The sequence below is a fragment of the Ictidomys tridecemlineatus genome, chromosome 12, assembly GCF_052094955.1.
Source record: "Ictidomys tridecemlineatus isolate mIctTri1 chromosome 12, mIctTri1.hap1, whole genome shotgun sequence".
Lineage (NCBI taxonomy): Eukaryota > Metazoa > Chordata > Mammalia > Rodentia > Sciuridae > Ictidomys > Ictidomys tridecemlineatus.
In genome coordinates, this window is record NC_135488.1 from 49,889,596 (window position 1) to 49,915,232 (window position 25,637).

General features: G+C 37.6%; 1 protein-coding gene and 1 pseudogene across 1 annotated transcript in view; both read right to left on the reverse strand.

Moving 5' to 3' along the window:
- Nucleotides 1–25,637, reverse strand: part of Dnah6 (dynein axonemal heavy chain 6) — a 263,669-nt gene that overhangs the window by 3,216 nt on the left and 234,816 nt on the right. Inside the window, exons 66-77 of the mRNA XM_005335870.5 lie at nucleotides 25,045–25,205; nucleotides 24,707–24,795; nucleotides 23,792–23,938; nucleotides 21,760–21,898; nucleotides 20,646–20,765; nucleotides 19,691–19,812; nucleotides 15,375–15,504; nucleotides 12,975–13,102; nucleotides 9,259–9,444; nucleotides 8,697–8,769; nucleotides 5,624–5,775; nucleotides 2,402–2,624 (exon numbers count right to left, since the gene is read on the reverse strand). Of these exons, the coding sequence (XP_005335927.2) occupies nucleotides 2,402–2,624; nucleotides 5,624–5,775; nucleotides 8,697–8,769; nucleotides 9,259–9,444; nucleotides 12,975–13,102; nucleotides 15,375–15,504; nucleotides 19,691–19,812; nucleotides 20,646–20,765; nucleotides 21,760–21,898; nucleotides 23,792–23,938; nucleotides 24,707–24,795; nucleotides 25,045–25,205 (1,670 nt within the window). The remainder of the gene's footprint in view (nucleotides 1–2,401; nucleotides 2,625–5,623; nucleotides 5,776–8,696; nucleotides 8,770–9,258; nucleotides 9,445–12,974; nucleotides 13,103–15,374; nucleotides 15,505–19,690; nucleotides 19,813–20,645; nucleotides 20,766–21,759; nucleotides 21,899–23,791; nucleotides 23,939–24,706; nucleotides 24,796–25,044; nucleotides 25,206–25,637) is intronic.
- LOC144369494 (phosphoglycerate kinase 1 pseudogene) lies at nucleotides 15,628–18,805 on the reverse strand (annotated as a pseudogene).

The following is a 25,637-nucleotide window of genomic DNA, read 5'->3' on the forward strand; positions in this document are numbered from 1 at the left end:
CAGGAAGCACATTTATTCTTGATTTTCTTTTTTTGGGATATTAGCAACCATTGAACATTATTACTATTATTTCATTAGGGGATAATTATTTTATAATTTAGTGACAATTAAGCCTCAATAATCCATATGTGGTTTAATTTTTTATGTGTGTGGTATAAGATCTAAATTTAGTACAACCAATTGTTCCAGCACCATTTGTGGAATAATTTCTACATTCCTGACCAATTTTAAATGATAATGTTTTTATGTCAAGTTCCCACATACACACCCTGTTTCTGAGGCTCTCCAGGGTACATGTGATCTATTTGTTGAGTCTTGTGCCACTGTAATACCACTTTAATGACTACATTTTAATATTTGTTAAAATTAGACTCTCTTGTCTTATTATCTTTAAAACTGTTTTTGTTATTCTTTGTTTTATTAGTTTGTTTGATTTTATATAAGTACCAGACTAATAAGTTCTTTCAACAATTATATTTATTTTATTGAGAATAAAATAAATATAAATTTAGAGATTAATTTGGGATGTAATTGGAATATTTACAATATGGAATCTTCCCACTAAATATGATATAGTTCCTCTATAAAGTCTTGTTTTATGGCCCTCAATAACATTTTATGAAGTTCTCAAAAAGGATTTTGCCCCTTTATGTCTGGTCTGGTCCTAGTCTTCTAATCAATTGTATTTTTTATTAGAATGGAATATTTTATTTCACTTTCATTTCTATTTGTTTTTGATGGAACACAGGAATTCTATTGATTTTAAAATTTACAAATATTTAAAAATATTTGTCAATTCTGCTGGACTTCTATTTCTAGCAGATTTTCTGTAGATTATTTTGGGTTTTCCATTTAGTCAATTAAATTGGCAAATAATTCTCTTTTTTTTTTCATTTTCTTATTGATTTGGTTAGGACTTCCGGAATAATGCAGGAGTTTGAGTAAGTACCCTGGTATGGATTTTTACCTTAATCAGAGCCTCTAATATTTAACCAGTAAGTATTCTATTCATTGAATTTGAAAACTATTGAATTGATATCATCATTGTCTCAAGTTGGATGTTGATTAGTGGGTGAAGACTACCTCATCCTTTTCTGTGAGATGAGATTACCTTTCCTCACAGAGAAACTTCTTATATCCTCCCAGAGTTCCTAGCTGCAGGGCTCAGATACCAGAGATGCTGACTACTCGAGGTTTGCCCTTTTCATATGTGAGAAGATTAATATTGTTCTGTGCCAGAACTCTTGGATCATGACTAAAGTTTATATTACCATTTAAAAAGAATTTAAATAAGCAGTTTCCTTTCTTAAAGTGAAATATATCATAGTTCTTAAATCTAATTTTGTTACCCATAAGTTCACATCCAAATCCAGGGAAAAAGCTGAATCACTGTTCAGACAAAATTTTCATCACGACTGCTTGTTCTGCCTGCAGTTTACTTAGGTGGTATTTACTATGTACTGTACTGGACACCATCCTTTAAATATATCAACACATTCCTTCACTATTTTAAAAATCACCCCTCAACTGTGTGAGATCTCTTAATCTAAGGATACAAGTGCTTCGATACAAGTGCTTCAATAGTTTTGGGAAATTATCAACCATTATTTTTTCAACTATTCTCTCTTCTCCATTTTCCTCATTTCTTCTAGGTTGCCTACTAGAGAAATATTGGAGATTCTGGCTGTTCGCACAATCTCAATTTTTCCTGTTATATGGTGCTATATATATATATATATATATATTATATATATATATTTAATTAATTAATTAATTAATTAATTAATTAATTTTTTAGTATTCGGCGGACACAACATCTTTGTATGTGGTGCTGAGGATCGAACCCGGGCCACATGCATGCCAGGCAAGCGCGCTACCACTTGAGCCACATCTCCAGCCCCATGGTGCTATATTTTGAGGGACTTTTTTTCTGTTCATTCTTTAGCTGTCTTTCAGCTTTGAGATGGTTTCCTTTCTATCTGCTTCCCTTTTTCAGGGCTGTATCTGAGTTTCAGGTCCAGAGCTTTGTAACACAGATTTCCATCTATGTGTTTATTTTAAAAAATATCTTTTCTTAGATTTGTCAAAATGGATTTGGTGAGAGATTTTAGTGTCTATTCAGTCCATCATTTTGAAAATGGAAGTCTCTGCTCATTAAACTCTATTTTTTCTACTGATTAGATTCTAACAGAAACAAGCATTAGTGTTGTAATGTCAATCTACACTCAATATTAGAACAAATACAATTTACAACATTTATAAGTTCATAAGTTACAGGTGGCCTTATTATAAGTCTAGTTAATTGGCCCAAGAGCTCCCTTGTGCATTTCAGCTAGTGTTTGGGCTTCTATTGAAGTTTTTATTTGGTCATTATCTGTACTAATCTTAAGAACATCCTTACCTGTAGTTGAGAGTGTTCCTGCCCGGGCCCCTGTTTTATAGAGTGGGGAGTGGTAAAGTGTTGGGTCTGGCTCATAGTTTTGTTGTGGTTCAAAATGCACAACAGGCAGCATTGGATTCATCTGTCCAGGCAAGGCGTCTTCTATAATCATCGCCTCATCATCCCATCGAGAAGCATCCATGAACATCCCATGAACAAGAACACCATCCTCAGGAGAAGGCAACTGAAAGATACTCACAGGATTAGAGGAGACAGGAGGAGTAGATGATCAACATTTAGGGTCATTCATATCCTTAAAAAGTAATTCTAAAAACACCCTAAAATTATTGCTACTATATTTTAAAGAGGGGCATCCCAAGAGTCTGGGAAATAAAATAATTTGCTTCTTAGTTTGATACTGTATCTCATACTTTCCATACTCCACCAGGATGTCAATAGGGATGCCCCTGGGAAGTCCACTTATGGGCTTTCAGACTATCTGATATCATGATAAAATAGCTTTCCCTTTCTCTTGAGAAGCGAGTAGGATAAGAGGAATGGGATTATCATCTTTTAGCAAGGTCTTTCATGAATTTGGATGCCCTCTTTGAAGACAGATTATATATTGTATATTGGCAATAATATTTACAGAGTGTCTAAGGAAAACTCCTTTTTTTTCTTTCTTTCTGCTTAAAGAAATACGATTATTATTACTATTATTATTCGGTACCAGGGATTAAACTTAGAGGTATTTGGCCACTGAGCCACATCCTCAGCCCTATTTTGCATTTTATTTAGTGACAGGGTCTCAGTGAGTTGTTTAGGGCCTGACTTTTGTTGAGACTGGCTTTGAACTTGTGATCCTCCTGCTAAGCCTCCTGAGCTGTTGGAATTACAGGCATGCGCCACCATGCCTGACCTAGAAATATGATTTCTTTATAATATTACTAGTGAAAGGAAGAGAGCGAGAAAAGAGACCGTATCCTTTAGTATCCTGGGATTAGATGTCTCCATGGGTACACCTGTGCCATCTTTCCAAATCTGGGCCTGGCCCTGAGCCTTTGAATAAAAGGAGAATCATGCCTGTGGACAGAGGATTAAACATCACTAGCAATATGTAGAACAGGTTATAATAAATGAATTTTTTTGACTAGTCTTTGCCGTTTGGTGTCCTTCTGTTTCTTGGGTGTAGCAGTGTGGGGTGGGCCTCTTGTTTTTTTAGGTGCTATGTATATATAGGTTTGTCTAAAAGTCATCTTGCCACCTCCTTACCAAACCATGTATAGGAGCAATCTGGACATCCACACAGAGGGAGAGCATTTTCCTAAGTGGCATAAAGGTGGCAAATTGGCTGCCAGTGTTCCTGCCTGATCGTAACAGAAATAAAGCTGTCTTTATTTAAAACACACACCCTGGCTTCTTTTTCAGACATTTTCTGGGTGGATCAAAAGACAGGCCAGCTAGACAATCTGAGATCCCCAGAGATCTCAGAGATTCTAAGGCATTGTCATGGTTCAGTGCACAGCATGGGTGGGGTGGAGCATAAGAGGTCCTGGTTGTCACTGTAAACTCTGTCTGTTAGGCTGCCTCTGTGGCAGAAAGTGTGTGCCAGGCACAAGCAGAGACATCATCCTGGAATGCTTTGGTTAGGGCTTCTATGTAGATGTTGTTTTGCTCTCCTGCCACCTCAATTATTCCTGATATGGGCCTGGGACACCATTCTGGCCAAGAAAGCTTTCAAAATAATGAGGAGTGCACCTCCAAATTTTCTCCTAACTTTGAAAATTATTTTGATCCTAAAACAAATTTCTTTAAGCATGTATGCCTTTTTATTGTTATTTTAAGATACAGGCAACTAAGAGGTATTCATCTTAGAGTATTTCATAGAATAAGCCATGAATATGGCTGACTTTTTATGTTTTGTTAATCAGAAAAAGGAGTAGATCAATTAGATCTAAGTTGGGTGAATACTGATTCAATTACTTGGGAGCAATTTCTACTAATAAAGACCATGATATTTTAAGGAAATTTTCATACGTCACTCACCCCAACTATTCTGATTGGTTAGAGAATACTTTCTTGACAAAAGCAATCAGGAACAGGTCTTTGATCTCATGCCACATATAAAAAATAATATTTATAAGGCATGTTGGATGGAGAGATGCTTAGAGGCAGAGGTTCCCTTCCCCCATCAATGTCTCTGCATATATAAGTCAGGCAGTTCAGATCAACAGTGGCAGTTAAAATAGGATATTTTAAAACAAAACAAAAACAATGCCTGGAACTACTCCAGAGATTATGATGCAATCAGAGCCTGCATCCTAGAGTGGGATCTGGGATGTTTAAGTAGCTCACCTGGTGATTCTAACTGCAGCCAAGATTGAGAATTACTCATATCTTGGAGCAGTTGTTCTAAAACTTTAGTGGGCTAAGAATTACCTATGGGGTTTATTAAAGTACAGACTTCTGGGTTTCAGCATGGAGAACCTGATTCAATAGGTCTGGGTGGGGCCTGGGAATTTACATTTCTAGCAAGTTCCTTGGTGACGATGTTGCTCCTTGTCTGGGGACTGCACACTGAGAATTATTGCACTAGAGTAAACTAGTGCAATAGAATTATTGCTTCCATAACACATTCCTGTTGGTTAGCTAATGTGGCTATATCTAGAGAATGTATAACATTATCATAAAAATTCTGCTAGGAGGCAACTGAGTAGATGATGTAGACAAATTTAGTTTATAATACTAGTAATTTATTATTGGAATTCTATATGGCCACATTACATTTGCCATTTCATTTATACTGAATTCAGCTCTGAGTTGGTGTCATTGGCCCTACTTTACAGATGAGGATGCTGAAGTGCAGACATGTTAGCAATGGCTACAGCACACACAGCTGGTGGTGGGCAGCATCAGAATTCAAACTCAAGTTTGTTTGATTGTGAAATTCTTGTTTTTAATTGTTTTGCTATATTATCTCTGCAAGATAGAAAAAAAATCACTATGTATATATCTAAGAAATAAAATAGTATTGCTTAGGAAAGTTACTCTAAATAAGACTAAATTATCTAGTTCCCATCTATTTACTACCAATGGGGGAGCTTGTCTTGGGGATATAATTACTACTCTGCCCCTCCTGCTCCTGAAAATGGGAGGTGATACGAGGTTAGGGCAAGGGAGATTGACTAAATTCTTGAATACAGTGAGATAGAAGTTTCTTTGCCCAAGACCAGGTGACAGTACCTCTAGGTCCATGGGCAGTTCGTGTCCAAACTGTATCGTCTTGGCAGCTTCTATTACTGCAGCCTGATCTCGGTAGGAAGGAATAATATTGTACTTGAAACTCAGCTCATCTATAGGCAAATTGTATTTCCGAGCATGGTTTTGAAGAGTTCCTGTAAATATGAAAACCAGAAGACTAGGTCCTCCAGATAACACTGCTACTCCACATACACTGTACCCCTACACCCCAACCAGGCTGCTCTAGTATTAGAGAGCTTTCTCTCCATAGAAAAAGCAATTATTAATACTCAACTAGAAATTAGTTCATACATGAACTGGGGTCATGCTGGGTGGTAAGAATTCAAAAGATGTACAAGTCCTGGCCATGGTTGGGAAGAAAGGAAAGAAGACCAACTCTGAAATGAATGGCCCTGCCATGAAACAAACTGGTAAGAAAAAATTTATGGCCAAATATCCCTAACTTTCTATTTTTTCCATATTTTTATTGGTGCATTACAGATGGACATAAAGGTGGAATCTGCTGTTACAAATGTGTATAAACACACAATATAACAATATAATTTGGCTAATATCATTCCCCAGTATTTCCCTTTTCCCTCTTCTCCTCCCTTCCTGGTCCCTTTTCTCGGTCAAACTGATTTCTCTTTGATTTTCATGAGATCCCCCCTCACCTCTCTTTTCTTTATTCCACTCTGATTCCACATATGAGAGAAAATATATGACTCTTGATCTTCTGAATTTGGCTTATTTTTTAACATAATGTTATCAAGTTTCATCTATTTTTCTGCAAATGGCATAATTTCATTTTTCTTTATGGCTGAAAAAAACTCCATTGTATATATACCACATTTCTTTACCCATTCATCTGTTGATGGACCCTTAGGCTGGATATTGTGAGTTGTGCTGCTATAAACATGGATATGCCTATGTCACTATGATGACTTTAATTCTTTAGGATAAATATCAAGAAGTGGTATAGCTGCATCATGTGGTGGTTCCATTCCTGGTTTTTTGAGGAACCTCTATACTGACTTCCACAGTGGTTGTACTAATTTACAATCCTACCAACAGTGTAAAACTGTTCTTTTTTATCTACATCCTCTCTTGCATTTATTATTGTTTGTCTTCTCCTTCTTCTCTCTCTCATTCTTCTTTTTTTGGTACCAGGGATTTAACACAGGGACGCTTAACCACTGAGCAACATCACTAGCCCTTTTTAATATTTAATTTAGAGACAGGGTTTCTCTAAGTTGCTTAGGGCCTCGCTAAGTTGCAAAGGCTGGCTTTGAACTCATAATCCTCCTGCCTCAGCCTCCAGAGCAGCTGTGATTATAGGGGTGTGACACCATGCCCGACTATTGTTTGTATTCTTGATGACTGCCATTCTGACTGGTACAAGATGAAATCAGTGTAATTTTAATGTGCAACTACCTAAAGCTAATGATGTGGAACATTTTTTCATATATTTGTCAGTCATTTGTATTTCTCCGTTTGAGAAGTGTCATATGCACATTTATTAATTGGGTTATTTGGTTTTCTTTTGTGTGTGTGTGTGTTAAGGTTTTTTTGAGATGTATATATTCTGGATATTAAACCTCTGTCAGAAGAGTAGCTAGCAAATACTTTCTCCCATTCTGGAGGTTCTCTCTTCATATTCTTAATTGTTTCCTTTGTTGTGCAGAAGATTTTCAACTTGATGCAATTCCATTTATCAACTCTAGGCATTATTTCTTGAGCTTTAGGGGTTATATTGAGAAAGTCATTGTCTGTGCCTATATGTTGGACTGTTGATCCTATGTTTTCTAGGATTTTCATAGTTTCTAGTATAATTCCTAGATCTTTAATACATTTGGAATTGTGTTTTGTTCAGGATGAGAGATAAATGTCTAGTTTCATTCTTCTACAGATGAATAACCAGTTTTCCCAGTACTGTTGATTAAAAATCTGTCTTTTCTCCAATATATGTTTTTGGCACCTTTGTCAAGGATCAGATGACTGTAGATGTGTAGGTTTGTCTCTGTGTCTTCTGCTCTGTACCATTGCTATGTGTCTGTTTTTATGTCAGTACCATTCAGGTTTTGTTACTATAGGTCTGTAGTGTAATTTAAGTCAGGTATTGTGATGCTTCCAGCCTTGCTTTTTTTCTTTTCTTAGAACTTCTTCGGCTATTCTGGGTCTTTTATTCTTCCAAATGAATTTTAGGACTGTTTTTTTTATAGTTCTATAAATGATATCATGGGTATTTTGATAGGGATTGCACTGAATCTGTAAATTGCTTTTGGTAAACATGGCCATTTTAACAATATTAATTCTCCCTATCCATGAACATTGAAGGTCTTTCCATCTTCTTCTGTCTTCTTCAATTTCATTTTTCAATGTTCTGTAGTTTTCATTGTGGAGGTCTTTGACCTCCTTAAATACCCTTAACTTTAGAATTTTACCCAGCTTGTTTTATATGGATTGTTTATTAGGGATTAAGAATGAGATGAGTTAAGGGCTGGGCTAATTAGAATCTAGTTGCTCCAAATCCCATCCTCTTTGGAGCTCTCTAGCCATATTCCCCAAAGGACAATGGAGGAACATCAAGAGCATTTAAATTTTTTTTTTAAAATATGGACACAATACCTTTTTAAATTTTATTTATTTTTATGTGGTGCTGAGGATAGAACCCAGTGCCTCACATGTGCGAGGCAAGCACTGTACCGCTGAGCTATAACTCCCGCCCCCATCAAGAACATTTTTAGAGCAAAGGAGACTGCTCAGAGTTGGGGCCTGAACAAGTAGAAAGCAGTTGATGCCCTTGAGTGTGGGTCAAATGGAGAACTGAATCACACACAGTCTGTTCATGGATTCAGGAGTGCCCACTCTTAGGTTATCTGAGGGGGCAGGAATTAGGTTACTAGTGAATATCTGGTGTTTCCACCATCCTCAAACCCCCACGAATAATCAAGGAAGCTCCATTTTCAGGCCATTAGCAGACATGCATTTCCCCAGCTCCTAGAAACCTGGTGTATAAAACAAAACAAAATGAAAATCTTTTTCTGTGAGATTTTCCTTGGGAAAGCACCAGTACCTGTTAGAAATCCTTGAGGAAAGAAGAAACCAGAGATCCAGAAGGATTTGGGCTGTCCTCTTCTGAGCCACAACTGAAGGAGAAACATATGGTTAGGCACTTTATTTCTGAGTTTGTCATCTAAATAAAGACATATTTGAAAGGGCCTCTTAGGAGTTAGTTGTTATCTCCATTTGACTGCCTTGCCCTGTTGTACTACCTTATCCACCAGTCCTATTGCAAACCCAGAACCTGGTTAGTTCAGGGATGGATGAGAGGGAGATGGCAACAAAGTCACATCTGACTTTTTGGACCCATGTTGGATTTGCTCTGTACCTTACAGTGGGGTCCCATGCACAGCTAAGACCCCAAGAATGGACTGGGATTAAAACTGAACATGAGGTTTTAAGAACCTAGAGAAAATGATAGAATCAGTACAAAACTTTCAAAGTCATGCCATTCTAGTAGTTTCTATTTCTCTGGGCTTAGATGATCCCTCAATAGTTGTTAGGCAGAGATTCTCAGGGATCTTAGGGTTGGCCACATGAGATTTATCAAATTACAAAGAAGAGAATTTTCTTACATCCATAAATGCAATCCTCAGAATAAGGTCTTTGACCCATGATCCTAGTGGCTTCAGGGATGGATATGCTGTGTTGGACCACAGAGAAGGAACCTGATTGTTAAGGAAACTGTTGTACACCTTTTCCATTTCTTCAGACATCACCACTAATCCAGCAATGGCTTTGTTGAGTGTATCTAGGGAAGTCTAAAAGGACAGAAAGATTGGTGTCCTGTTACAGATATAATTATCAAGTGTAGATGACATTCATGACACAAAGGGCCTACTGGCTGTTTTCCATCCTTTTTGCACTGTCTTCTGGGTCAGGCTGCAATATTTCATACATTATTTTGGGGTACTGGGGTTTGAACCTGAGGGTATTTTACAGTGCATGAACTACATCCCCAGTCCTTGTCATTTTTATTTGGAAATAAGGTCTCACAAAGTTGCTGAGTTATTGAGGCTGGCCTCAAACTTGCCATCTCCTGCCTAAGCCTCCCAAATTTCTGGTAGCAAAAGAGTGTGCCACCTGCCCAACTATTTCATACATTTTTATATATTATAACATGTGACTTGGGGATAGGAGAAATTTTAGGTAGTTAATAGCAAAGTCCAGTGGAAAGAAGGGAAATAGGAGAGTATTTTCCTGAGGCTGAGAAATGAATAGAATAGACTTATTAGGGGGTGGCCAAATCCCCAAGGTTTATAGAAGCTGATATCAGAGGGTCTCTTTGTGCTTCAAACACTTCCTTAAAACATTTCTTTTACCCTTTCTTCCTCAACAAAAGGCAGAAGCAGGCAGTGGTCCTGGGAGTTGCTGGGCTGGCGGCAGCCACAGGGAATACAGGGTGACATTTGCTACCTGGCTAATGACAAAGGCAGAGTACATAGATTGGTGATGGCCCTTCTGGGTTTCAGGCTTGTGAAAACTGCCATATCTTGAGAAAATATAATAGTTAGACTTTAGAGGCAAAATTTATGTTGATTAAACAAAAAATAAGGCCTAATGATCAAATGCATATGGTCGTAGAGACAGGTAATGTGTGGATGAAACAAGGCTCAGTATCTTTTCATTCCTTCTTAGGTTAAGTTTGGTCCCCTCCTCTTGGCACCTCTTTACACAAGAGGCAATGGGAGGAAAAGAAAGGTGGGGGGTCTTCCAATTAATTTGTCTTAGGATCTGAAGAACCATCTGCAACAGAGTGCAGGAAGGAAGGAGACCAAGACAATTCTCTAGCTTAGAGTAGAAGTGGAAGGTAGCAAAGAGAAACATGAAATGAGAAAAATAGAGGGAAAAGACTCTTGGACCTTCAAGGCCTGCTTAAGGCAGACAGAGGCCATGGGGCAATGATATTGCCCAAAGGAAGCAGCTAATACATATATATTTTAAATGGGAAAAAGCATAGCATATTTTAAATGCTTCCCTTTCCCTACAGCTAGAAGCCTCAACAGCAGGGGTGAGGGGGTCCTTGTCCCCAGGACCTGACCCATTTCACAGTTCTGAAGTTGTCTAGAGGAAAGTAAGCTCTCCAGGATGGCAGCCTTCAAGGCCTCCAAGTGCTGCCTCCTTCCCTTGGCTTTTCTGATTTCCAGCACAGTGCTGCCTTGCTGCTCCCAAAGCAAGGTGAAGGGGACAAAGCCAGGGCAAGGCAGGACTGGACAGAGTTCAGGAGGCAGAAGGTGTCCCGTACAGGGTCAACTTGCAGGGGTGGGAGTAACCGAATGTGATCTGAGGCTAGAAATCACATTAATTCACTATACATTCTAATATTTATGGATGATTTAGTATGTCAGTTACTGAGGAAGTAAAACTGACCAATACACCAGTTCCCTGTTTTAAGAAGTTTTTGTTGGAGCAGTGATATTCCTAGGGTAATATACAAAAAAAAAAAAAAAAGTGTTGTTAAGTACAATGGTAGAGACAGCTGAAATTTTGGAGCCCTGAAAAAGGGCTTATAGATCATCTGGTGGTACAGGGAAGTGTTGGTGTTCCATGAACACATTATGGAGAAGTAACATCTTTGACATCTTCAATTAGGTGAAGTATCATAATCTGGAAAAGGCAGAAGATGAGCAGCACCCATCTCCTTTTCTTCCTTAGACAGCAGCACCCCAATAGTTTTGGCTAGGCACATGACAAGCCTCCTGGAAACTATATTTCTCAGCCACTCTTGTGGTTGGGGTGTAGCCATATTACCAAGTTTTGGCTAATGGACTACAAGAAGAAATGACATATATAACTTTTAGATCACCATTTTCTAAGGAAACTGCTTTTCCTTGGCTCTCCCTTTCTTCTTTCTCACTGGCTGGTGAAAGATATTAGTGGAGCAGGCATCTAGTCCCTAAGATGGAAGTTACCTGTTGAGGCTGCAAGAGCCAACCTGCTTATTTGTGGAAGAACTCACAAAGCAGAATGAGTTACCTGCCCTAGATAGGGCTTTCTCTGGAGTGTGAAGGGATAATAAAGTGAATTTCCACCTTGTTTTGTACTGTATTGACAGTTTTATCACAGTAACATAACAAGTACCTTTATTCATTCAATAGAAAAGGTGTTAAACACTGACTAGTCACCTGACTGGCTGACATTGGAATATACATGTTGAGGAGCCATGGTCCTAAGGTGAGAACTTCACACATTCATCTGATCCAGTTCCCACTTAACAAGTCAAGCCACGCAGCAACAAATGGAGACATTTTTCTCAATAGGGGACAGAAATGGTCTTTGACTTTAAAAAAATCTAATTCAGTTCTGCCCGACTTATCCCCAAGTCCTGCCCATTGGCCAGGTGTTAAGTTCCCTGCTGAATAGTAATACTATCTGGTTAAGGGTCCACACTTGAATTATAATAGTATTTTCTCTTTTCTCATCAAAGATACACACAGAGAAATTAGGAAGTCCTTTGGCCAATAAAATGAGAGGCAATCTTAAGAGAGACGGTGGGTTCGGGGAGGGAATGAATCTGTGAACACAAGGCAAATGATCTAACAAATTTGCAAATTTTAGTTGTACTGAAATCATCTGGGGAGTTTACTTAAAGCTCATGGGGTTGGGGTGTGGCTCAGAGGTAGAGCACTTACCTAGAATGTGGGAGGCCCTGGGTTCAATTCCTACATTACTGAAAACAAAGCTTCACATTCCCAGGCCCTACACTTGAAGAAATTCTGATTAAGCAGGTCTGAAATATGATCTAGGAATATATTTTTTCTTTTCTTTCTTCTCTCTCTTTTTGAAATAAGATCTTGCTATGTTGCTCAGGCTGGTTCCTTGTGTCTGCTGCTGTGCTCATTTTCAGGAATCCACATTTTGAACACACACCACAGAGGATTCTAGTGCAGGCAATCTGTAGCCCACACTTTGAGAAATTTTGGTTTTCACTGTCTTGCCTAAAAATTATATTATTAAATGCAAAGTGGACAGTGAAAACAAGTACTGATTCACTTTCAATTGAGAACATAAGCCCCTGATCAATTTCTAGTTTGTCAGTGGAATTCTAAGGATAATAGAGAGACTAAGAATTTGTAATGTTACATACCACTCAATCACTATTAGAAAAAGGGAATACAGACTTTTTAGAGGAGAATAAATTCAATAGACAAGCTGGATCTGAAGAGTTATTAGCACATCCAAATGGAAATGGTGAAGTGATGGGAATTGAAAACACTAAGGACACTTATATTACATAGTTCCCTACAAGGTTTTGATACCCAGTAGCAATGATGTAGATGAGCTCTCATACATGTATTAACTTTAGTAGATTGTTAAACCGGTCCACTTCCTGGCCAAGAACGGTGGTTAAGGAGTTCAGGCGTCCTTGATGATCTTTAACGAAAAGGCTCTCAGAAGCACCCTCCATTTCCAGTGTTTCTGAAACATACACAGCTGACTCCTCAGATCAATCATCATTGATTTCTGTTCTCATTACATTCTAGTATCCTGTGCTTATCTTAACATTTTTTCTAAAGTCAACTTCTTTCATTATTTAAGAATAGACACACATGGCTTAAATGTGACAACATTTCTTTAATTTATAACTCTTTGGTGATTCACCCATTTACATAGAAGCAATCACAGAAATTCAAGCTTAAATTCACGTGTATCAGAGGAAAAGTGAGTGTGTGTGTGTGTGTGTGTGTGTGTGTGTGTGTGTGTGTGTATGTGTGTGTGTGTGTGTATTCACATAAAAAGCATTATACTAGTGCATTTTATTTCTCACCATGGGTATTTTTATCTGTGCCAGTATGTGGTCTCTGACTCTGAGACAGGTGATAGGTCCTTGACTGCTTAAGTAAGATAAAGAGAGACTGTGCTGATGTAAGTAGGACATGAACAGAAGATAGTAAAGAAAAGACTACTCCTTTTCATTCTGGATGACTATGGAGATGAGGAGAAGGATTGAAAGACAAGAGAAAGAAGCAGAAGGCCAGCATGACTAAGTGGTTCCTGCTACCTTGAGTGAGGGGTTTGTCTGAAAGACTCTCCAGAGGTTGCTTGGCTAGAGGGCATGAGATTGTGTGCCTAGCTTTGGATAAGTGAGAGACAGGGCCCTAGAGACTTCAGTGGCAAATGCTTGCAGGTCGAAGCAGCAACATGATAGACAAGGGGCATTCCAGAGCTTAGAGGGGCCAGGGATCCATGTCTTCCCCTCTACCTTATGGTTATGTAAGCCTTGTTCTTCCCTGCATATCTATATTGTATCCATGAGAGGAGGGTTTGGTGGTGGGAGACTCAGAGATGTGAGAGACTCAACATTTATCCCAAGTTGCTAAACATTATTTAAAGGAATTAGTGGAATTATTAAATAGGTTCATGGTTCCATCAGGATTAAGAAAAAGTAGATCTTTTTTTCCCCCTTATAATTCACCAAATGGAGACTTAGATGAAGAACCACATGAACTATAAAAAAAGAAGAATTGCATTTTCCTTACATATTTAAGGAAAGTGGGAGTAAATAAGGAGCTCCAAAATATGCACATCAAATTCCTTCTTAAGCACTCACAATTTGGCTGCTGGAGAAAAAAATAACCTAGTAGTATAGTTAGTCCCATCTCTTGGGTCCATAGAACTACAATTACAGGAGTCTGTAGTTCCTTTCTGCCATTCCCTTCAGGGGAAATTCCAAACCCTCAGTTCTTTTGTTGAGCCAATTGCACCTCAGGCTCAGCAGATGAACTGCTTATTATTTTCATAGTAAAAGTATAAGTTTCCTGAAACTTGGAGAGAAAAACCTCCTCAGTGTCAATGAGACTCTGTGAAACAAGTTCATGACTTCTGCAGTCATTCATTTGTCTATCCATCTCTTTTCCACATAGCTTTCTATCTTAGATTTGATTAGAAATTGCTTCCCAAAATAACTGGCTCTACTTCAACATCGAACTCCCTACCCATGTAGATTTTTTTGTAGGCCTGCTCCTTTTTGGGGTAGATAATTGGCTTGTTCTGAGGTCACATGGTTGCTTTTCTTCTGGGGGTCTTAAGTGTAATGTCAGGACTCAGTAACTGTTTTTTTCCTCCTCGGTTTTCTTTTTCCTATTATCTTTTCCAACTATGAGCAACTAAATTTTGGAGTATAAATTATGGCCACTCCAAGCAAAGTATGAGGATGTATCTCTTGTGATCATTCAGGCAGGTTCCTTAACTCATCAGAAGTCAAGGTGAAAGTGACAGCCATTTCTCTTGAATGGGGAAAAATGAAAGGACTGTTCAATTGAACTTCGAATGATGATGGAAGTGCTCTCCCTCTGTGCTGTTCACTTGAAATGTGAATAGTGCAACTGAGGAATTAAATTTTAAATTTATTTAACCTAAGTTTCAGTTTAAGTAGCCACATGTGGCTAGTGGGTACTGCCTTGGACAGGGCAGGTCTAGAGACTTTAGAATTTATGAAGCCAAGGAAAACTTGGGTCAATGTCTAGTTAAAGTTACATGGGACTAGAATTGGCTCCTAATACTTTTGGCATCTGTACGTTTAAGAAATGTAGGTTTCTAGTTGGTAAGTGGAGAACTCCATGTCAGATAAGCTCTCTTGGGAAAGCAATGTCTATGTAATAAGGAGGTCTGAACATCTGCCTACCACTCAATTATCTGAGTTAATTCCTATAATTCCCATTTTATACAGATGCAAGGAATTATTTATTACCTGGAACTCTGGTCCAGACAGAAGAAACAAGCTCTTGGACAATTTCATCATTGCTTTTTCCTTGTCCACCAGCAGATGATCTTGGCTGAACATCAAGTATGGTATTGATTAAAGTGTTGGTTTCTTTGTACTATAATGATGGTAAGAGAGAGAACACTGACGACTCAAATTTCCCAAAAAGTAATTTACAGCACATATAGCTTACCTTATAGAAATAAATATACATTTAAGTTTTAATTTAATTTAAGCTCTCTATAGTTTATTCATCTCATGTTACTTCATCTTCATGCTCATTGGTTAGTAAGAAAGACAAGCTATCCTACTACATTCCTTACATCATTTCATTGACTTTGTCTAGTATATTGTTGATCAGCTGGATCTTGTCTACAACTTTAGATTAGGCTCCCTAAGGCAAACTACCCTTCTTGGCAAAGTACTTCAATTCCTTCTTCATAAAAACAAACAAACATACAGCAACAAAACCCCACTAGCCTTCTGTGACAAATTGATCACACCATGAGACTGTGGACTGAATGAGTAGTGCCCAAGGCACCACTGATAAAAAAAAATCTCCTGAGCTTGGAAAGCAAACCTCAGAAAACTTCTATTTTGGCTTTAACCCTGCTCCCAGAACCATCTTTTCCCTTTCCTTCTTCATTTATAGGAAAGTGGAAGTTCTCCAGCAGAATGACAGACCCAGCAGCTGGCCAGTACAGAGTCCCTCCATTTCTGGGCCCATATGGTTTTTCAAGAACAGAACAGCTTTGCTCAGCAGAAATTTGAATTCTGTGGCAACTGGCTCTAAAGATTACTTGTTAGGAAAGATGGTGGAATGAGATGTACATTATTACCCTAGGTACATGTATGACTGCACATATGGTACAACATTATATCTTGTACAATCAGAGAAATGAAAAGTTGTGCTGTAATTGTGTACAATGAGTCAAAGTGCATTCTGCTGTCATATATACCTAGTTAAAATAAATAAATAAAGTTTTAAAAAGATTACTTGTCAGGAGGATAAGAAAAAGAAAAGATAGTAGAATGAATCTGACAAAGTTTTCCCATGTACCTATATGAAAACAACACAGTGAATCCCACTCACCATGTATATCCATAAGAATGGGACTCTTAACAAGAATAAGATATAATCCTTGCTTGTATAATATATCAAAAATGGATTCTGCTGTCATATATAACTAAAAAAGAACCAATAAAAATTTATAAAATAAAAATGTTAAAAAATTATTAAAACAAACAAAAGATTACTTGTCAGGCATGAGGATACCGTCAGGATGTCTTAGGTGTCTCATAAATACAGCTGACTTGTCTCCATTGTCCAAGTAGAACTGGATGTTTGAGACAGCAACCTTGATTTTCTGGTTGGCTGTTATCTGACTGTTATTCATAGGGACATTATAATTCATTCTCATAACAACTTACTTCCCCTTCACATTCACCTTGTTCAGAGTCAGCTATAAGAAAGTGACATTTTGGCAATATAATGCAAAATTGGGGCTCATACAGCAGGAAAGACAGCTACCAACATATGCTCTGAATGTGTAGAACAATCTCCTTCCCTGATCATTCCCAGCCCTTTATTAGTTTCTGATAGGCATCTATGTAACTTGCTGGGTAGAAGAAATAATTTATAAATTTTGTGCCAAGACTTTATTGATTGCAACAGGCAGAATTACCTAACCTAATGTGAGTCTCAGATGAATGGTAGCAGAATATGCTACTCCAAAATAAGCCACTTTGACCTAAGGATTGCCATAAACTAAAGGCCACTTGGGAAATAGCAGATGGAAGGATGTTCTAATCTCCCCTTTTCTTTCTGAAAACAAAACAGAAAACCTCCTTATATGAAAGGTATCCTCCCTGAACCAGGAGAAAAGAAACATTCTCATTGTCAAGAGCTTGTTGTATAAACAGATCTTGACCATACTAATCTTCTTTAGCCACCCAACATAATTAAGGTACTTTCCTATCATTAATTGCCTCTCTTTGTTCAACCTAACACATAGCCATATAGGTTTTACCAGTTCTTTGGGGCTTCCTTAATGAAATGAAAGCTTATATTAAATTGTAAGTTTTTCTCCTGTTAATCTATATTATATCAATTTAATTCTTAGACCCTAAGAGTGTAGAAATAAAATTTTGCCTCCCCTATATAGGCATGAATGGATCTAACAACACTCTCTCTTGCTGTTTCCTCTCTCAATGGTTCTCAGAATTCTTTCTTAATGAATATGGGCTTCTTGCATGTGGTTGATAGGAAGAGATGAAGTATAAAGGACAAGATCACAGGTGGCTGCAGAGATATAGCATCTAGCCAATGATTCTATAGAAAAGAGAGCACCCTCCTGCCAACCTGTATCTGTATATGTTATCTCAGGAAAAGACTGTCATTCACCTAGCTTGGTTGTATGTGTACACCTTGGACGAGCTAGAGTGGCTAAGGGATGGGACACTGACTGCCTTTGTCCAGGCCTGTGTCACATATCCACCTCTGTTCAGATAGAGAGTGGTTGGAAGTCTTATCAGAAGTTTGTGCATTGGGGAAGGGGCAGTTGCTCCAAAGAAAGAGGTCAGGATGGGTTATGTATTAATCCAGAAAAATGGAGGAAGGGAGGCTGTGCATAGAAAAACACCTCTGGGAGCCCACTATATACCTTCTCTCTCAGTCATTCTGAAACCAATGGAAAACACAAAAATCTACATTTCTGGTACACTCTTCCAAGAGTTTTACCCCTACCAACAGTGCTGTCTTTCTGCTGTTAGCGTAACCATATCCACACTCACTTTTTCCTTCTTATACCATCCCTTTTTAACCTCACATTCCCTTTCCCCTTCCACAGAAAACAACCAAAAGGGGGAAATATATTGACAGAGGTTTTGCTACCAGTTTTTTTTTTCTCCTGAAAATAAGAAAAGGAAAAACATGATGCATTATTCTAACTCCTTGCTGAAAGGCAAAGCAATTTCACTGGCAGAGGACATAAAATCAGGTGTCAAAACCATGACCCTTTCGTGCTGTCTCTGGAGGTTCCACTGTTGTTTTGTGTGGATTCCTTGATGTCTAGGCAGACTTCACCTTCTAACATTTCCAGCAGCAAAATTTATGTCAAAAGATGACCTCCTTAGCCTTGTGAGGCTAAATATTTAAGCTTTAGAGATGTCCAAAGCCTCACAGGGGCACACCCTTCTTTTCAAGGCTTTGGTTCACCATGGATATCTGTGCATGGTGGATGATGAACCTGAAAGAGTAGGTAGTGTCCAGGTCATGACAGATCCTCAAGTGCCATGCCTAGGAGTTTTGACTACTTGTAGGTAATGATGTAGCATCAGAAAGTCTTGCCCAGAGGAGTATAATAATCCAGTTTGTTCTTTGGACTTACTGCTATGAGCATTTGCAAATATACTATCATGTTCTAATCATGTACAAATTACAATATATAATTTCACGTGAAGAAGAGTTTGAATTTTTAAATATATTTCTGGACTTTTATCATTTAATCATGTAGAGATTCAAGCCTTTGTATAATGTGATAAAAGCACCCAGTATGGAGGGAGAAGGTCAGCAGAGAAAGGACTATATTATTATCTGAATCCCCATGTTCTGTGAGTAGGTAGATTATTGTTATGTGTCCCCCAAAAAGTTCACATGTGAGACAACACAAAAATTTTCAGAAGTAAAATGATGAGATTATTAGAAGTATAACATGATCAGTGGATCCTCATAATTGGGTGGCCTCTATAGGCAGATAGAGTGTTGTTGCTAAAGGAAGTAGGTTGCTGGGGTTGTGTCTTTAGGGTTTATATTTTGTCTTTGGTAAGTGGAGCTGTCTCTATGCTTCCTGGTTGTCATTGAGATGCATTCCTCTAACACACCCTTTCACACTGATGTACTGCCTCACCTCAGGCCCAGAACTATGGAGTTAGCCAACTATGAACTGAACATCTGAAACTGTGAGCCAAAGTAAACTTTTGCTCTTCTTTGTTGTTATTGTTAGGTCTTTTGGTCACAGCAATGAAAAAGCTAACTAAAACAATTATGAACCAAACAGGAGGCCTGAGGATAGAGGAAATGGAGGGGATTGGCTGGTGATAGGAAAAATATATAATCTTAGTATTCTGTAAAGGATCCAGAGAAAGCTGTCTAAATTGGAACTACTGTTGAATATAAGGTGAAACAATTACTTACTTACTTACTTAATGATATTTTATAAGTCACAAAGCTAGTGAGGTGACAATTGATGTTTTGAATTTATATATACAAAATAAATAAATGTTTTCAGTTAAAGGCCACATACCTGGTAAGCCAGGTTGGCATTTTCATGCATTCCAAAAATTTCTGGGTCATCTATTAAAGGCAGATTTTCAATGTAATCCTTAAATTCCTGTAAGTTATCAGCCAAGGGTGCAAAGTATATGCCTGTTATTAAAAACAGAAGGAAAACATGTCTTAAAAAAACTGACTCTGCATTGCTAACTTTGGTTCTTCACTGCCTCATTCAGATGATATCTTCTCTTGTGAAAAGGAGATTGTTTTTTCTAAATCTCCTTGCTTTCATTGATATGTCTAGTTTTGTTATTGACACCTTGAGCATCAGTTTAGTGTCTTAACTTTTCAGGATGTCTCCTTCGGAATGTTTAAGTATTCTGAGAATCCAGAGACACAGTGCTGAAAGGTATGCCTCTTTAAGAGCTCCAAATTTATGCTTGTATTAGAAATACTTTCACATTCTGTTTGATAAACAATGATGTTCTTCTCTAATTCCTCAAAGCAAATGCAAAACATTGAAACGTAGTGTTACTCAAATTTTCCTAGTGATGACAACATACAACTTGAATGTAACCAATGATTTACTCTCAGTGGTAGAAGCTTTTATGAGCTTACTGTCCTAATCAGATTGCTCCCTCCAAGAGGATTAGGACAATTAATTTACCTGCTTTTTGACCCTTGATGAGCTATTACCAATTCATAGATCTGTTTTTTAAATTAAATTTTCCATATTGGAAAATTTCTTTAATTACATCCAAAATATTCTAAAATATAACTTTGAAAACATATTTAGACATAATAAAATCAATTTTAATACAGAAATAATTCAAAAATATATTTGTGCGTTTACTATCAAACTGGCTTTGAAGGTATCAAGTGTGGGAATGGACTGAGTTGTAAGGATTAGACACAGAGGTCCCCTGGATGGAAAACTGAAAGATGCTGTCAATGGCTTCTTGAGAAAAAATTCAAATGTCATTCACCTGATTCAGAATATTGATAACTATCTTGTAATGTTTCTGGAGAAAAAAATCTTTTCAAGACAGTACGAAGGCATCTTTGATCCCATGTGTCTGTAACTCTACCGCCATACGTAATTTCACCTGAAAAGGAGTTTGCATTTTTAAATATATTATTTTTTTAAATTGACAAACATAGCTTAATTATAATAGGTTTATTTGGTACTTAAAATGGAAAAACCACATCAAAATTTCCTCCCACTACCCCCTCAAAAAAGAATAAATCAAAAAAAATCTAGTACATGTATATTATCCTAGTAATTTTGCTTTTTCCAAAAAAGCTAAAGTCACTAATCTCTATTTACATACTTTTTCCTTTTTCTTGTTTTGCTTCAAAAATATTCATTTTGAGTCATATCTCTTCCTTGACTGTAACATTCTAAAATATACACACTTTGCATGAAACAGTGCTTCCACTCAGGGTCCACAAATAAAATGGAACCAAACATTTGTAGCAAGACATTTAAACTCTATACATACTTTATAAATTGTTGCTGACAAGCTTTGGAGGAAAGAGATCCATGATGACACAGAGGACTTGCCTCACATAAATTATGATAGGGGGAATTAAAACTTATTTTATACTCTCTCTGTCCACAGAGAAGCTACTTTCAGTATGCTTCATTGTCATCCCAAAATTATGAGTAGGAAGGAACCATACTGGAATGATATCTAATGCTGATATAATTCCTTGGAAAATTCCAGATTCATTGCTGTAAGTCACCATTCATCGTTGAAGTGCTCCTGCAAGGTTTTCACCCATGATACTAATAGTGCTGCTGTGAGGATTTAATTTACTAATTCATGAGAAATGCTTACAATAGAGCCTGGCATGAATTAAGAGCAATGTGTTTTCCATACTATTGTTATTGGGGAAAATATCTTTTCAATTTTCTATGTGTAAATATTCTTCATGATATGCTTATCACAATCTTAAATTCACAGAGAGAATTTCAAGAGGCATCATTATCACCACTAAACACTGGGGGAGGACCCCATCTTCATAAAGGTCAAGTAGGGGTGAATCAACAACTCTGTGGTCCACAGCTGGATGCCCTGGCCACATGGACATACTGACCAGTAATGTAAATCAGTGCATCCCAGGGAATCTTTCCATCTTGGCAGTAAAGGTTGAGGTTCAGTAGAGCACATTCTCTATCACTGTCATTAAATTCATAGCATATATTCCATCCAAGGGGCCCAAACTTCTTTCTCTCCTAGAATAGAAAATAAATAGTCTGAAATAAAATTTGATAAAATTAATTATGTTTAAAATAGTGAAAAAGAAAAGGCAAATATTAAAACTGGGCATTCCTACACTGCAAAATCAATTAAAGTCATGCAGTTCAACTTTAACTAGGCTTTCACCAAAGAGGAGGATCACATCTTCTTCAATACTGGACCCTACCCATATTTACTACAAAAAATTTGTTATTACTAGAAATTCATCAGATCTGTTTTTTAAAAAAATCTGTTTTTCAGGGTAAAATAAAATATTTCCCTGTCAGAACAGGAAAAATAATCTTATTTAGAGTCTTTTGGCATAAAAATACTGATGCTATAATTATATATCTGGTGAGAGAGAACTATTCCCTACTCCTATGAGGAGTTTTATTCAGGGCTTTCTGTCATTACCATATTATGCTTATTACATACTGTCTTCTCCATGGTGATGTTTAAAAAGAAAATGGTACATAATCATTATCTTTGTTTTATGATATCCCTCCCTCTTTGCTATTTTCTTATCCTACCTTAATTTCTTAATTCTATACTGACAATTATTGGTCCCAAGTTCCTTCCTCTTGATCTTGAATTTTCACTGCTCTTAAACTACCTCCTCATCTTAGCAGCTTTTATTAGTGGAACAGCAAAAGAGCTCCTGATAGCCGGAGCCTCTGATTTCCAATTTCTCAGACCTCTTTTAGGACCCTTTTGTTTATCTATCCCATATCTTGCACCTTTAATCTTCTTTTTTCTTTACTGATTCTCTTTCTATAGAACACACACAGTTGAAGACCAGTCTAATCAAGACACCACCTAATGATACGTAGTTGGAGAGTCAGAATTAGAGTACAAGGTCATGGATATGAATACCATACCAAGCAGAATCTGGATCAGGGGAAGGAGACTGTTGGTGGGTTGAGGGTCATCTTTTGGGGGACTTGGGGCTTCAGTAATACATGGAGAGGAGGCCACTAGGTTAGTGAGTCCACTCAAAGGAACAAGTAAAAGTGAAATTATTGTAAAATTAACACGGAGGTCTTGATGATTGATAAAAATATATGGGTGAAGTGGAAGAATAAAAATAATCCTGAAGTTCTGATTGTCACTAATTGAGAGAATGGAACCATGATTTCAGAATTAGAGACTGGAGGTGTTATGGTATAGATGTGAGGTGTCTTCCAAAAGCTCAAGGCAATGCAAGAAGGTTCAGAGGAGAAATGATTCGGTTGTAAGAGTCTTAACCCAATCAGTAAATTAATCCCTGATGGGGGTACGGCTGGAGAAGGTGGAAATTGGGGTGTATCTATGGGGTATACATTCTGTATCTTGAGAGTGGATTTGATCTCTCCCTCTCTGGTTGCTGCTCTCAGTGATGGAGATGCTTCCCTCTACCCACATTCTTCTGCCATGATATTCAGCCTCACCCGGAGCCCTGAGGAATGGTGTTGAACTTCTATGGACTAAGACCTCTGAAACCATGAGCCTTCAATATACTTTTCCTCCTCTATAGTTGTTCTGGTTAGATCCTTTAGTCATAGCAGGTAAAAAGCTGACTAAAACAGGAGGGAAAGCATATTTTGAGTGTGAGGTCGAGTTGAGGAGATCAGTTTTGTATTTGTTGAGTTGGCCCTACTCCATTGATTTAGATGATGGTGTTCTGTGGGCATATAGCATGTAGGTGGGAGCCAGTATAGCTGTGAGATACTCATGCAAACTGAGTATATAGATCACTAGTTGAATTAAAAGAACTTGGGTTCAAATCCAGAATAAGGTCCTTAGTGTTTTACAGTGCCATTCATAAGCTTTCACTTATTTTTTTTTAGTACTTTTTTATTTAGAAGATAGTACACATCTTTGTTGCTATTAAAAAGCAGAATTAAATATACCTGAATAATTGCATGAAAGAAACAAAGGCCAAATATCATTTGTCTCCATTTTCTTCCAAGGATATTTTCTTCAAAAAATGAAGGTGTCATTTCAGTAAACGCTCGCCTGATATTTGCACGTAACCCTTTGGGAGGCTCATTGGTTACCTGGATTAAGATAGAACATATCCAGAAGAGAGGGTGATTTTATAGACTTGCATTATTTCTGAATAATACACATAGACTTAAGACACTGAGATGATCTAGCTAACTTTCCCACAAGGGCCTTCCTGGAATGTGCAAGCCTACTTCGTATCTTGTTCAGCCACAGTCCAGGAAGAATAGGGCCTGGCAGGGTCCTCAGGTCTAGAACACTGGAAGCATCTGCATAAGAGCCTTAGACACTTCCATTTGGTGCTCATTTTTCTAAACATGGGCCAAAAAGCATGCTAAGACTTTCTCCATTGGATTTTTCAGTTATCTCAAAATATGACATCATTCCAGACTTTGTCCCATGACATAGGGCAGGGAGGAAAGAAGAACCTCTTATTTCTCATTCCTTCCCACATATTGGAAACTTCCTGCACTGAAATTCAGCAGCTATACCACCTGAAGGCCTTCTTCTCAAATGCTGAAACATTCCCATTCCTGTGGGACAGGATGTGTTGTCATTCACTGTATACTTAACATTTTCTTTTGAAGAGTAAGAGCTGGAAGAATTGAATGACAAACAGGACTAGAAGATGCAAAAATACTCACTGTCTTGCGACCTAATTTCCTCCACCTGCTTATCAGTTGAAAGGATATGGATATCTACCTTCTCACCCTAACCACATAAACTTCCATGTGGTTCTGTGCAAGGTCTGAGCTTCATGGAGCTCCTAAATGAACACTCAGAGACCAACCATTCCCATTCCAACCATGTTCATACATTACCTTGACAGAATTCTGAAGAACTGTAACAGGAAATGTAGTACTAGGCATAGAGCTTAGAAAAAGTCGAAAAGTGTCCTTGATAACATGAGCTATTTAAAAAAAAGACAAAACAACAAAAAAAGAAAATGTTTAGCTTGTAGTAGCACTTTTTTTAATAAGAATTTTTTTTAATAAGAAATAAGACTGTTTTTTGAATCCTAGTTGTGTAACTTAACTGAACCTGCCTAGTACTCAAATTTCTTATCTATAATAAGAGCAAACACAATGCCTACAATAAAGATCAACTCTAAGAACTTGATAAAATGGTATTATTATGCAAATGTATGTGCTCAACATACTTGGATCTATGAAGGATTTAATTAGCTCTTCCATGGCTAACATCCAAGAAACAGCAAGATGGCAGTTTTGCAAAAATACCCAGTTTCCTGATTTCATTGCATCCTTGATCATTTTCTCAGCAATGGGTCCTTGTCCTTGTCCTAGTGAAATTGACTGCACTCTGAATTGAACAAAAAAAAGAGACTGTGTTATACTATTTTAAAGCAATGCAGATATTTTAAAAATGTAAATATGCTATGATAGTCTTCACATGCCAAGTTAATGGGATCATCCACTGGATCACTTCTGTTTCATATTACCATAATGGGAGACTGCTTGAATTTGAAATATATTTCATATGGAGTGGTCAAAAACAATAGTAAAACAGACTTAGGCCAAAGAAAGAAAATTAATATTTATAAAATAAAAGAAGTACAGAACCAAGAGAACCAGCAATGATCCTAGGATATCCAGAGCTCTTTTTTAGGGGTCTCAGGTTTCTGGGAACATGATAAATATGCAATTAGTCTTGGAAGTCACTTTTATCAGTGTTATCTATCAAGGTGAGGAACTGCTCCTTTGGAGAATCACTGGCCTTCACTGGTTACCAAGC